Source organism: Daldinia loculata (assembly GCF_022478755.1).
Source record: "Daldinia loculata strain CBS 113971 unplaced genomic scaffold F4817scaffold_88, whole genome shotgun sequence".
Lineage (NCBI taxonomy): Eukaryota > Fungi > Ascomycota > Sordariomycetes > Xylariales > Hypoxylaceae > Daldinia > Daldinia loculata.
The window spans coordinates 1-14,170 of NW_026054942.1; the positions used below are offsets into that span (position 1 = coordinate 1).

The following is a 14,170-nucleotide window of genomic DNA, read 5'->3' on the forward strand; positions in this document are numbered from 1 at the left end:
TGGCGATCTGCTCCCGAGCCGTCCACTAAAGGCATTGTAATAAACAGCTAAGAAGGCAAATCAATGCAATTATAGACCTTCTCGTCCTATAAGGTCGGTTCACGCACCACGATTTCAATACCCTTTTCAGTTCCGCAACCCCTCCTTTTAACAGCGATACCTTATCAACTTATCATTCTCTTAATAGACCCTCTTAAAGACCGATACGAAACACCGCGATATGACCCCGGCCTCACTCCAAAGATTACGGCCAACCTCCAGTCCAGCTATTGTCCAAAAGTCATGATAACCAGGTCGTCGGGAGCCAGAGTAAAGTCAAAGATATTACATTATAACTGTTATAAGATAACTAATATAATACAAGCTAGTAAGACTCGAGTACGCCTTATCCCCAATTTAGATCATCTAACGCCAAGGCATACTAGAGAAGCTATCAGTTTGTTTAAGGTAACTATTATTAATGATACCATGGTCTTAATAGATAAAGGGAGTTCGAGTTACCTTATACTACTAAACTCTTTATCGTCCCAACTTTCGACGCACTACCATTGCGGAGTTAACTATCGCAAACCCACGGTAATACCCGGCTCTTCATTATCTATACGAGTCTCATTACCAGCTTACCAGCTTACCAGCTTACCAGCGCCGTGGTCGCATACATTTAATGTCAGCCGATTGGATACTACTAAGGCTTACCGAGTCACAGATCAGAAATGACGCAGAGGGCGCGTGCTTACCAGCAGGTACGTAACATATATACAGATATTGAAGATAAAAATTCCCGCCAAGGGCGCGCAGCCTTACCCGACTTGTCAGAACCTTCAAGTCAGACGGGGAGCTATCCAAGGCATGACTACTCCGACTACGAGCGGTCAAGAAGATGGTGGCTTATGTTGTAGCCTCCGAGCGCCGCCAGTTCCTCGCTCGGGAACTGATGTTCGAAGATAGTTAGATGTTGCCCGTCGATGGCCGTTATCTCTACCATCGGAGGGCACCTACCATATCAGGCAATTACCTCAAGAGATACTACTTGAATAGGCTTATAGCTATCGTACAGTTCATGAGGCTTAGCCAGTAATGTTTGTCATACCATAATCCACCATGCGCCCTATGCTCCATCAGCTCGATAGTAAGTAAATGTGATAGGCATGACATCGTTCTCGGTTCAATCAACATGCGATATCGCCTCTTAAGGCGCCAGGGTTGATGGATAGGTACATGCCAGTATGGCAATCTTACGAGGGGGAAATCCGGGGTATATTATATATAACCGTAAATACAGTCAATATGAGCTCTTATCCCGCCCTAACCAGTAGCTTCGCCTGTTCCTGGTGTTGATTTCAACAATGTTTTGGTTATCTCTCGCTGCTCTGGCGAGCCAAGGGGTGCTTGCTTCAACCTCTCGTCTACCAGTCAAACTCGAGACCCGTTCCGATCTCAGTTCAGGCCTTGCGAACGTCCATATATCTTTTAGTAACCTTATTGATGGCGTTATAACGTATTCTTACGGCCGGTGTGACAACACACGGCATACTGAGGCACACCATACTCTCGGCCAGACTACAAACACTAAGGAGTCACGTTTGGTTTGGGTCTTGCCCAACGGTGCTAGATTCGACGGATGTATCTCAGCATGGGACCAGCAAGGACAACTAGTCGGCCGCAGCGAGCCCCAACGACTAAGTAGAAGGAAACTTAGGAGACGCGGCGCCAACAGCATCGAGATGACGAACGCCACTGGTATCGATGCATGGGGCCCGTGGTTCGACGGAGTCGAGCTGCTCAGGAACAAGGAAATCGGTGCCGTTGATGTTGCGAAGGCTAAGTCGAAAGACATAGCTATCATTGGGGCTGGCATGTCGGGATTGATGACGTATCTGGTTCTACACCAAGCTGGCTTTACGAATGTGAAGATTATCGAGGCTAGCCAGCGTCTTGGTGGAAGAGTGCACACAGAATATCTCTCTGGAGGGCCGTTCGATTATTCGTATCAGGAGATGGGCCCTATGCGGTTTCCGGAGACGATAGAGTACTCGAATGAGACCTACAATATTACGGATCATCAAATGGTGAGTTGGCATCAGCTCTCTTATATCTTCCTTTCAAAAACCCCAGCTGCGGTTGGCTAATGAAACATAGGTGTTCCAACTCGCCAGCGAGATGAATCTCCTCAACAACCACGATAAGAACTTCAGCGTTGATTTCATCCCCTGGATCCAGTCAAATCCCAATGGGCTATATTATCATAATGGGATTAAGCTGGATACGGGGCTCCCGCCTACCGTGGCCCAGACTAAGGCAAACACGTCTTTAGCAGTCTCGTATCCAATGAATCCGTCAACGGAGGCGTTGTCCGATAAAATCAGCGCTATTACTTCGAATGAGACTTTTATGATTGAGTTGGCTAGCAATACGTTTAAGGCTCATAAAGACTTTTTGGGTAATTAGTTAATGCTCTTATATAAGTGTTGATAATAATTGTTAACTTACCTGGCACAGTTAATGGTCTTAGTGGGCTTGGTGGTGATACTTGGTAAGTGTTCAAGTTGCTTCTCCCCCTAGAGTCTATACCTCTTGGGTTCATTCCATCGCGCCAACCTCCCCCCATAGCCACCGGAATAAAGAAATAACAAGCTACTAATTACTAAACATGAATAGGTCCGAGTTAGCTTACATGGTAAACTATCTCAACGCGAGTTTAAACGACACCGACGTGCTCGGAGGTGATGCAACCTCATTCTGGAACGAGGTAAGTTTAAATCATTCATGAGATTAGACCCATACTAACTCATCCGCATAGATTTATGATGATGTATATTTCGGAGCCACTACTTGGAAGACTATAGACGGAGGTATGCATCTCCTTTCCTATTCAAAATCAATAGTTTTCTCACGTTAGTTACTAGGTTTAAGTCGACTTCCAGCATCCTTCCACCCACTCGTTGACAACGTAACCACCATGAACCGCAAGATCGAGCGAGCCGAATGGCTAGACGACACGCAAAAGATCAACCTACAATGGAGAGACAACTACACGGACACAGTCTTCCAGAACGCCTCGTACGACTACGCCGTATTCGCAGTCCCCTTCTCCATCGTCAAGAAGATGCGGCTACCCTGTAAGCCCACTCCCCATCATTCCCCTTTTCATACATAATCCTAATCCTAACTAACAACCACCAGATCTCCCCACAACAATCTCCAACGCAATCCAAAACATGCCCTTCACATCCGCCTGCAAAGTCGCGCTAGAATACAAAACGCGCTTCTGGGAGCACTACCCTCAGCCCATTTTCGGCGGCTGCTCCACAACAACAGACATCCCCGGCGTAGGATCGATCTGCTACCCGTCCTACTGCCTGAACTGCACCGGCCCCGCGACGATCCTAGCTTCCTACGTCTCGGGCGACTGGGGCGCGCGCTGGGTTTCGGTCCCCGAGGAAGAACATGTACAGTACATGGTCGATGCGATGGCGGAGATCCACGGCCAGGTCGCGTATGACGAGTATACTGGCAAGTATAATCGTCGTTGCTGGATGCTGGATCCGTATGAAGGGGGTAGTTGGGCGAGTCCGACGGTGGGAATGCATCAGTTGTACTTGCCGGAGTATTTTAAGACGTATAGTAATGTGTGTACTAAGCCACCACTCTCTCCTTTCCCCCTTTCTTTACTCCAATATTCAACCCTTATCATACTAACACACTCTTTACCTACAGATGATATTCGTCGGCGAGCAGACATCATACACGCACGCGTGGATAGCGTCCGCGCTCGAGTCGGGGATCCGCGGCGGCGTGCAGCTGCTTCTCGGTAAGTGCAATTGCTTTTCTTTCCTATTACTTATGTCCCCTCCTCCCCTCTCCTATTTCATTCATGAATCCGCTAATATGAAACCGTATAGAGCTCGGTCTGGTTGATGAGGCTAAGGCGACTGTTGAAAAGTGGATGGCGAGGTGGATTGATGTTGTGAGTAATCCCAATCCCCTTACCCTCGATTATCTTGCCATGGAGTACCTAGACGCTAACAGTGAATGCCACTAGTGAAAACGTGATTTCAGTGCTGTGTACATGGTGGCATTATATGAGTGGTATCTTGGGGAAGAGTTTGGTGTCCTCTCCGAATATATTGTTCTTGGTCGTAGGATCGCTATCAACGTACATACTTACACAAGGAGAAGTTAGTAATAAAATACTTATAACTTAGCTCATGATATCCTCTACAATCACATATCCCCTTATGCATGCTTTTCTTTGTTTGAAGTAAGAATAGTTATGTAAGGCGAGAAGAAAAATATAAGATTCAAAAATGCTCACTATTCCTCCAGGTAATATATCCGTATCGGGCATTGGTATCCCCCGTATACTCCATCCAAAGCCCCTAACCTAGATATCTAGTCCTCCATCATACCCTATGTAACGTCAATACTTTTACATCCATCCGTGATTCATCCTATCGTAATAACCATTATAAAATACAAAACCTTAAGCCAGAGTGAATTCTTGAAATTCCCGTCCGTCCAACGCCTCCCCTTGCATAAACCCGTGGAGATACGTCCCGCCAACAAGATCGTAGGTCACCGCCTGCGGCACTTTTCGAAGAATCAGAGGCACCCTCGAGCCCTGAACTATCCACACTAGGTCCCCCTTTTTGCAAGACGAAGTTCCGCAGCCTAAGCTTCCACGAGCCGTCCTAAACAGGCGCAGATTCAAGGAATGGGTGAAAGAGGTCTCGTACTCGGCAGCTCTTTGCTTGCCAGTCTCGGATGGCTCATAATCGGAAAGCTTCATCCAGATGTCGAAGGCGTTTCCCCATGGTTGCTTGATGGGTACCGTTCTAGACGGATCTGTATCGATGAGGAGGGTCCGCCAAAAGGCGTCTTTATAGTCGGTGGTGGGATACTCCCGTTGAAGCTCGTCGCGCATGTCCAGCCAGTTTTTACAGTCCTTAGTACTATTAACCTCCTTTTTAGTCTCTCCTATTCGAGTAATCGTATCCAGTTCGAACCCTCGTAATACTAGCTTATTTCCGTCCTGGATCTTCTTGAAGCATGGTAGTGTACCGGCGGCATTGTATCTGGTATATCCAGTAATTCTAAGACCAAGATCTTCTCTCACGCTCCAATCGGGTACCCATGTAGGTAGTCCTTCAATCTTTTTGAAATCCTCGCCCTCGGCGTGTGCAAGGACGTGTAAGTCCTTCGAGATTTCAAGAATGTACTTGGCAACATTAGTATATAGCTTCGTGACACTTTCATTGTAATTTGGATACAATTCGGGGTGATCAGGACTTCGACAATTGGCAAGGCCAAGAAACGAATATACTTTATCGTGTTTCTTCTCAGCATCATAGGTGCGGCATCTAACCAGAGTGTGAAGGATAATGTTGTCAGCTCCAATATCAATATCCCTCTTGACCGCATTTAATTTCGTAGGATTTTTGTACGAAAGTAAATGACGATCAATGTCGTCGAAGAGATGTTCTTTGAATGTGTTCGCAGATGTTCGTTTCGATAGAAAATCTGAGACGCGAACCATCTTCTCCCAATCGAAGGTAAAATCGCCGCATAGGATAGTTGTTCCGCGAGCTAAGATGAGCTCCTGGACCACCCACGCTCGAGTGAACCATCGTCTCCCGAATAACAAAGCAAGTGCTTTCCAGTGTTCCGGAGAGTTTGAGCATCCCAGTAAGACATTGTTATATGGATTGTCGAATGCTTGAGGATCGATAGTGAGCATGTCATCATCATTTAGTTGACTCAAACGCTCTATCAACTCTGAAGCTTTTGGTGTAAGCTTATCAGCAGCACCCAGCCACACAATCACACACTCTGCCAAGCTATATATGTCAGCCATGATACTGACTTGCTCATTTCGCTCGCGATCGTTGCCTTGATCAATGCATATCGCATCGACCCAAAGGTCCCGGTCATAGTGGCGGCCATTCTTCTCAAGCTGTGTTAGGCAATTGAAGAGATTTTCTTCCACTAGGAGTCTTGTGTTGTTACAGACTATGATCTTACTCGTTTCGTCCTTTCTCTTATTTGTCTCCTCTTGGGCCTTAAGTCTCCAGGTGTATGAAATAGCATCGTATTTTAGAGTTGTAGCGGTATCCAAGTCGACTGACCGGATGCGACACGTAAGTAACCCATTCACTCGTTCTGGAAGTATCCTGAGCAGTCGAACGGGTTTAGTGACTCTAATAACGGTTGGGTCGGGTTCTCCAATGTTCGCCCTAGGGCTACGGTGCTGAATATGAAGCGGAACAGTTGAATACGAAAACTGTTCTAATGAGGTATTCTCAAATTTGGCGTCGGGACGTGTATGTCTCAGATTTTTGTTTCTGTTAGTAAGCCGTTTCCATCTCTTTCCTACCGTTAAACAGTTACTGAGACACCACATGTCAGTAGTTGGTGAATGCCATTGTTCTCGAGATGACGTGCATTCGGGATGTTTTTGTTGCTTGGAGAAAGATTGACTCGAGGCAAATAAAGCAGTATTCCTTTGGAGGCCACGGTCATGGTGTGACTTCAGCTGCTTATTGTGGTGGCGCAGTGCAAGGCTACACCCGTGTCCTACGGGCGAGCACTTATATATATCTGACTCGTAGTGATATTCAACAAGTACTTACTACATTGAATTTCGGAATCAGGTATTCTTAGCAAACTGCATGATATATTTGTTAGTTAATGCGACTTGGAATTTAGACCGAAGGACCACTTATCTATTTATTCTCCCTTCTCCTGAGACTTAACGGTAGACTCTCACCTTTCTCACCTTTTCTCAACTCAACCTATTGTTAACTAAACTCGCAACTAGCAACATAAACATAAAATCATCATGGCGACGAATAGCACTTCGTTCCAGGTTGTTCCAGGATTCTTCCGCCATTACGAGGAGCCCACCGGGCCACAATTCCGAGCGGTAAGCTAAAGCATCTAATATTTGTAAAGGCTGAGCATGAAGTAATAGTAATATAGATAACGCTACCAAACATGGGCTTGATCGATCGCGCCTATGAGACGGACGCAATTTTCGACCCAGAAGGCAAGAAGACACAATGGGAACGATTCATCCGCTTCCTAGAGCATAGGAACGAGCAAGGACAGGGCCGAGTCCAGTATAAGCTGATTTTCCTTATCAGACACGGTCAAGGCTACCATAATCTTAAGGAGGCCGAAGTAGGGCGACATGCATGGGAGGTAAGGATGCCCCTTTTTTAATCTTTGTAGCTCTCGGCCATGCTAACTTTACACATAGTCGTATTGGTCGCATCTGGACGGCGATGGCCGTACCGTTTGGGCTGACTCTCAGCTGGCAGAAAAGGGGAAGCAGCAAGCACAAGCACTAAATGATTTCTGGCGGAATGCGATTGCGACAGGAATGCCGGCACCACAGAAGTACTATACGAGTCCCCTTGCTCGTTGTCTCGCGACGACCAGCATCACATACTCGGGTCTCGACGTACCAGCCGATCGACCTTTTACACCAATTATCAAGGAGAATCTGCGGGAGCGTTTCGGAAAGCACACCTGTGATCGTCGCAGCACGAGAAGCTGGATTGCGGACAATTACCCCGGTTTCCAAATCGAATCGTCCCTTAGCGAAGCCGATGAATTATGGCAGCCAGACCGTCGGGAGACAGAGGAAGAGATTGCTGACCGAGTGAGAACTCTCCTGCGTGACATCTTCAGCAGAGATGATAAGTCCATCCTCTCATTCACGGCACACTCGGGATTCCTCAGGGCTCTGTATGGTGTTATTGGTCATCCTGATGTTTGGGTATCAGCAGGTGCTACAGTGCCTGTTCTGATTAGAGTATCGTAGGCGGGTATAGATACATTAGACTTGGTGTCGGGGTGAGAATTACGAGTTATGACTTATATGACTTATACAACTCGAACACGGACAGAATAGGGGAGAGCAGGTCCTCGCCTAAGGTGCTTAGGTAATTACATAATTACACGATAATATAGCACTTGCCAAAATAAGAATAACCCTAAATTATATTAAAAGTGATACTGACTAAAAGTAGGAAAGAGCAAAGATGATATAGTGTAGTACTTATTAATAATTGCGGCAGTAGCTCACCCGTAACTGCCATATGGCACATTGTGAATTTCCTGCAGTTATAAGCTCAACTTTATACTTGACCCAATTCATAATCAAATGAAGTCTCTCATAACTACATGTTTGAAAGCTGTAGACTCACCTTATTAAGTTTAGACCGGGAAGCCTTAGGCCCCTAGTTCTCATAATTCAACTTATACTCTTCACATGCGATTGTCCTCTAGAACTGAAAATTTAATTTTTATACCAACAATTTACTTTATTTCATTCTCATCGTCTCTTATCTAGTTCATATATCCGAAATTCCGCACTGTCATAATGTTTGCCCGTCTACACCCAGATGCGATCCCAACCCCCCTAAAGACCGATTCTCCCGCCCCTCTGAAATCTTTCAAACGTCGTCTATTCCTGGACGACGACGACGATGATGTGCGCCCACCTTCTCCCAAGAAACATAGAAAGACACATTATTCCGTTGCCCCGCTTTTCGATAAATACAGGAGGCCAAGGGCGAACGAAGAAGACCAGATTCCAAGCCACGTCCATAACCGACGACAGCGTCTTAGCCCTTCCCCTGACCCTGATCCACCGCTGGTCTCGGAGCTTGGTGGTAAGTTGAATATTCCTGCATTATATTCCCCACTAACTCCCACCCTAGAGCGCTACGCCAACCTCCGCGCAACAGTCCATAGCGCCGCCATAGCTTGCCTCGAAGAAGCCGAAGCAGAACTAGTCGCACAAAGCGAGGCCAATATCCGCGCCAACCGGCAGAAAATGGCCGCTCTCGAGGCCCAAATCAACAAACTCATCTCTCCCCTCCAGGACCTAACAATCGACTACACAGCCACCGGCGAAGACGGCCGCGAGCGCACCGCCGCAGTAGCAATCCGCGACGCGATATCTACCTTCGAGGCCACACTCGAAGCCGCCGCCGCCGATCTCAACGGCCTCTGGGCATCCTAGGCGGAAGCTCAGGCCGAGATCGAGGACCTCGGCGAAGAGATGCTATCACGGAAGGGATCGGACGGCGCCGCAGACGAGATACGTCTGAGCGGGGCTAGCGTAGTAAGCAGAATATCGCCATCCGCCTCAGCCTCCCACGTCGAAGCTCTGGCTAGATTCGGCATGGATCTAGATAGAGCGAGCAAGGACGTCGTGGATGAGATGACGACGTACGAGGAGGTAAGTCCCACGGGTCCGATATCCCGCAAGTCGTAGACGGGCGCGATGTACTGATTCAGCTCTAGAAATTTCTTAAGGAGATTGAGAAGGAGGCCGGGAACATTCTGCATTCGTTCCTGAACCGCTGAAGCTGCTGAGCGGGATATGTTGTTATTACTACTCGCTGCCGCCGATCGAGTGAAGCGTGCTCGGCACGCGCGGTGAGCGTTGACGCTGTGGCGGATGACTCGCTTGAGGGCTCGTATGGCACGTCTTGCTGTTAGAGGGCGCATTGTGACTTTTGGGTGGGATTAATGGACTACGATGGAGCCATGTAGCTGGTTATTATGATGGATGGATGAACTCATTAGAGCTAGCTACCCGTATCGGGACCACGATGTAAGGGAGTTCGTCCGGTATATAGATTGTTGCTCAAAATGCATGCCTACCCGATCGCTCCTCATACCAGTCAAGTCCAGTCAAATCCAACATTCCTCACAGCACAGCTTCTTTCGAAATGGAAATACGCATTTAGATTCGTTATCAACACAACATGCTTTTATCCCAGCTCTTTTTACACCTGACTAGTGTAATCTACCTCTGCCCCCGTCCTATCCCAAGCCAGCTACACCATACGATTCGCTGTGCCAACCCCGCGCTGCGTCCGAAGCGAACGCGAATGATTTAAAGCAAAGCAGCTAAACGAATATGCCATGGGCCGGACCTTATAATGCGATACCCCGTACGACGACAGGAAACTCTAGTTCGCCGCGAAGTAACCGTGCCGAAGAAAAATAAAACACCAAATAGCAAAAGAGAAATCTAGTAAACGCGGAATATGCCGTCGTGCGTCGTGGTCCCGTAGCATAGTGGCTGGCCTGTCCAGCCCAAGCGAAACGCGAGATAGAGTAAGAAAACGAGACGAAAAAGGCGAGGCGCAACGCCGGCTATGCATCCATCCCTCTTCTATGGAAAAAGCCTCCCGATGGTGATGTATATTCCAGCAATGGGATCTACGAGAACCGATCGTGTCGTGTCGTCATGGATCGTGGTACAGCGTTGCCAGCACGGATTTGTGTAATTAAGGTGTCTCGTAGGGAGGATAATAGGAGACTTCAGGGTTCCCCACATCCGCTCCGCTCATCCGTTCGCAGTTATAATTGTCGTTCCTCTCTATTCTCGACCAATAGACATTATGCGGGTAGAAATATTCGTCCGCTGTGAAAGTCTGGGGTCCCGAGGCGTGAGATGCAGATGCATGCGAAGCTGCGTAGCTACATCTGCACGTCGGGGAAATTAGGCGATCTAATGTTCCTCCTGTACGACGACGCCCCATGGGTGGTCTTCGTTTCCGTACATGATATCCTTAAGCCAGCCCTTCAGCTTGAGCGTGTATAGGCCACCTTCGCCCGCCTTGCCCATGGGGATCTGAATGTCTTGCCCGCGGTGATGGATGAGCGAAATAGGGCAGACGAAGAACTGTGATTAAATATTAGCATACGATGCCTCCTTTTCATGCAGTAATTTCGGAAATATTATGAAGAACTCACCGCTGTACCAGCAGCAAAAGATTCGAGCAGCCTTCCTTCCGTGCTAGCCTCCAATACCTCCTTAATGGTATACCTTCTCTCTACAATTTCTATCTCGTCGCCTAATCTCTCACGAGCAAGCTGTAGCACGCTGCGCCTAGTAACACCATCTAAAATCAGTCTGTCATCTAGTGGCGCCGTGATAAGCTGAGTCTTTCCTTCCTTGGTTTTCCACAAGACGAAGAAGTTGCTCGCTCCAGCTTCCGTGCAGTAGCCTTCGCTACCGTACAGCCATAGGATCTGACCGAACCCTCTCGCGCGGGCTTCTTTCGTCGCTAGAAGAGAAGGACCGTAGTTTGCACCAACTTTGGCGTATCCAAACCCGCCAACCCAAGCACGCACCATGTCGTCCGGTGACGTATGGAGCTTCAGACCACCTGCTGGCGAGTCCATGACTGGCATGTAGCTGGAAATGATGTATAGAAGGGCCTCTGACGGAGCCTGCACACCGAGCTGTGACTGGGTTCCGATGAGCGTCGGACGCAGGTAGATGAAACTTCCAGGGCGGTCACGAGGTAGCCATTTGGGACCGTCTACAGCCATCAGCGCCAAGAGCAGCTTTTCTACTTCGGCAGGAGGGAAAGATGGTAGGCTGATGCGCACTGAGGACATGAGAAATCGCTTGGCGTTGCAGTCGGGTCGGAACAGACGCAGCTTGCCGTCGAAACCACGGTACGCCTTGAGACCTTCAAAGCACTCCGTGGCGTAGTGAAGGACGGACGCTGTGGGCATAAGAGATAGGGGTCCGTAAGGTTTTAGCTCCGGTGTTCCCCAGCCGGATTTAGCCGACCATGCTACGGTGACCATGTGGTCTGTGCAAATGGTTGAGTCGTCAAGAGAGTTGACACCCGGAGCAGGAACATCACGAGGCTCCTTGGTAAATGTGTAAGTGATGTTTGAAGCGTTTAGTTCTTGGACGTTTCGTTGAGATACGCCGTTGCCGTGTCCGTTCGACGAGGGAGCGGTTTGGTCATTAGTGCGGTGGTCGATGGCGGAAGCAGTCAGGTTTACGTCTTGTTCGCCATCGTGGACGGTCGACGGAACGACAGCGGAGGGAGCCATGCCTATAAGTTATGTGCTGGTTATAGGTTAGATATGATATGAACTAGAATCAGAGACGTATTATAGGAGGCAACGCTAAGATGTAATGGGTATTGTCCTAGTAGGCCAATATTTTAATGAAGAGAGAGAGAGAGAGAGAGACGACGGGGAGTAGATAAGAGGAAAGTATAAATAATATAGACTAGCTTTTAGACCGCGTCGACCTGCACAACTTACACTACTAGGTTAGAAGGGTCGATGACTCAATAGCCAATGAGAATATTACCTTTTCTGCTTTTTTGCTAAAGGAGAGGATCCTGTGCCTTGTACATTCTGCATCATGTCAAGCCTGTACGTATGTAAGTCTGGTTCAGTGACATGCTGCATGAAAAGGGCGTGTTGTGCCGTGGTCCCTGTCATTGTACTCCTTGGATCCGGACCAAGACTTACCCAGATAGCCCAATTGGATAAAGAAGATGCAAAATTCTGCATTTTCCCCATCGAACTAATTGGAACGACCAGACCGATAGAGCTAAATAGATACTTAGGCCTACAGTAGGTATCCTAGGTATTTCCAGATAGACGAGGTAGGCTTAGTTTCCACCAGCTTGGGACCAATGCAATATGGACGGGCCCATGGACGGCTCCGGGTATCTAATGATCTCCATACCGTAACGTCAGGTGGGCGTACTCACGGGTGACACTACAATGAACAACGAAGCAACACCCACCGACACCCACACAGCTGCCACCCCATTCTAGAAGCAGCCGCCGGAACTAGCAGTATACTTGTTGCGGTGTGGGCCGAATTTGCAAATTCGAAGAGAAGGTTCGGTTGCACACGGAGGCTGAAAATCATGTGGGAAGTGGAGCGCAGAATGACGCCGTTGATTTGTCTGATTTGTCTGATTTGTCGCGAACAAGCGGGTAGAAGCTTGTAGACGGCAAACGAGCTACCAGACGGCTACCAAACGGCTAGAGTAACATTTCCCATATCGAAATGGCGGCGAACAAGCTTGAGATGGATGGATCAACTTCCGTTCCTCGGACACTATAAACTATTCGTACGAAATTCATAAAAACGACTCGTGAGTCAAGACGACAAGGGGAAAATAAAGGATCCGAAATCGCAACGAAAGGTAAGTGGCATTTTATACGGGAAGATCTCCACTAAATAAATACCATGGACAAGCATCTCAACCCCGGGCTGGTTAGTGGTATTGAAGCCGAAGCCAATTGTTGCATATCAAAAACTAAACGGCAATAAAAAGTGAAGATTGAAAGACGGAGTTGAAGGTTTTAGCGTGGAATTGGGCCGCTCTTCGGCCAGCGGAATAGTCGAACAAAAAGCTTAGCGGCTTCGGGAAAGCCGCGAGTTGCCGCCCATTGCCTTAACTGACCGCCACCTATGTACAGCGGTCTTACATAGTGGGGGCCCTTGGCATATTCATAAATTACTATCTTATCATTGGACCGGTGGGATAATTTCGTCTTATTGCGTACATAGAATATTTAGTATACGTCAACTATGCCGAGTTACCTCCCATAGTAACTGGCAATAATCCCATATCTCTGACATACATATGCGCATACACATATGTACGCACACATTAATGACCACCGAGATAATCGACGTGTTTATCCAATGAGTAATTATGAAGTGGCACCTAAGCCATAAATCCCTATCTGGACGAGCACATGACTGAGGCTTTACACTAACCAGGCTTCTCAACTTTGAACAGTGCATACCTTACGTATGTAGTCTCTCTAGGTACATAGCGCTGTCATGCTCTAGACCGAGCTCTCCACAACATCTCATGATCCATCGTCATCAAGCAGCTCCGTCGTGTTACTTTATCTCGGCCCTTCGGGCTTGACAAACATTCCCGAGTCCAAAGACAATACTCCACATAGTTATTAGAGATGACTCCCCGAGGTTTATGGTCGTCGAAGTCGGTAACTAGAAATAACTACGAGATAGCTAAGAGAAGAAGCCGGCCTTTAAATAGCCGAGTCTACGGCGGGTCCGAAGAGAACCTCTGGCTAGCACTCCCGGCTTCTGCCGACGTCTGCCGGTCACGGGGTCAACGGAGCCTAGATGCTTCTTTAAAAAATCGTTGCGGATTTTATTATTGGAATTAATTTTTTTCCCCTCCACTCACTAATCGTTCCAATAATACCCGACTCTTTCAAATCTCGTAATTCTATATTGGTTACCATAAATATTGACGTGCGGCGCGAGCAACGTCAACCAGCATTGTGTTTCCTCTCTCGCATGGCCCGGCCCTACGGAGATTTTGAGGATCCGGGC

The 14,170-nt window shown here is 47.9% G+C and overlaps 5 protein-coding genes across 5 annotated transcripts; 3 read left to right on the forward strand and 2 right to left on the reverse strand.

Annotated features, from left to right (window-relative positions):
• Positions 1-1,032: 1,032 nt before the first annotated feature.
• F4817DRAFT_295128 (flavin-containing amine oxidoreductase-domain containing protein) lies at positions 1,033-4,200 on the forward strand. The gene is made up of 10 exons (XM_049299729.1): positions 1,033-2,069; positions 2,140-2,440; positions 2,500-2,533; positions 2,659-2,749; positions 2,801-2,852; positions 2,907-3,119; positions 3,184-3,629; positions 3,718-3,811; positions 3,903-3,967; positions 4,043-4,200. The coding sequence occupies exons 1-10, from the start codon at positions 1,347-1,349 to the stop codon at positions 4,043-4,045; spliced, it is 2,022 nt and encodes a 673-aa protein (XP_049154173.1). The 5' UTR covers positions 1,033-1,346; the 3' UTR covers positions 4,046-4,200.
• Positions 4,201-4,217: 17 nt separating this feature from the next.
• On the reverse strand, positions 4,218-6,550 carry F4817DRAFT_352839 (HET-domain-containing protein). The gene has a single exon (XM_049305275.1). It carries the CDS (start codon positions 6,398-6,400, stop codon positions 4,484-4,486), a length of 1,917 nt encoding a protein of 638 aa, XP_049154174.1. The 5' UTR covers positions 6,401-6,550; the 3' UTR covers positions 4,218-4,483.
• Positions 6,551-6,557: 7 nt separating this feature from the next.
• F4817DRAFT_352841 (phosphoglycerate mutase-like protein) lies at positions 6,558-7,980 on the forward strand. The gene is made up of 3 exons (XM_049305276.1): positions 6,558-6,922; positions 6,979-7,200; positions 7,259-7,980. The coding sequence occupies exons 1-3, from the start codon at positions 6,839-6,841 to the stop codon at positions 7,823-7,825; spliced, it is 873 nt and encodes a 290-aa protein (XP_049154175.1). The 5' UTR covers positions 6,558-6,838; the 3' UTR covers positions 7,826-7,980.
• Positions 7,981-8,386: 406 nt separating this feature from the next.
• Positions 8,387-9,378, forward strand: F4817DRAFT_362241 (uncharacterized protein; the record flags this gene model as incomplete). The annotated part of the gene is made up of 3 exons (XM_049306507.1): positions 8,387-8,947; positions 9,032-9,250; positions 9,316-9,378. 3 exons carry the CDS (start codon positions 8,387-8,389, stop codon positions 9,376-9,378), a joined length of 843 nt encoding a protein of 280 aa, XP_049154176.1.
• A 1,156-nt stretch (positions 9,379-10,534) lies between these two features.
• Positions 10,535-11,880, reverse strand: F4817DRAFT_320778 (branched-chain amino acid aminotransferase II; the record flags this gene model as incomplete). Its single annotated transcript, XM_049301220.1, has 2 exons — positions 10,535-10,708; positions 10,780-11,880. 2 exons carry the CDS (start codon positions 11,878-11,880, stop codon positions 10,535-10,537), a joined length of 1,275 nt encoding a protein of 424 aa, XP_049154177.1.
• Between the last annotated feature and the right edge of the window lie 2,290 nt (positions 11,881-14,170).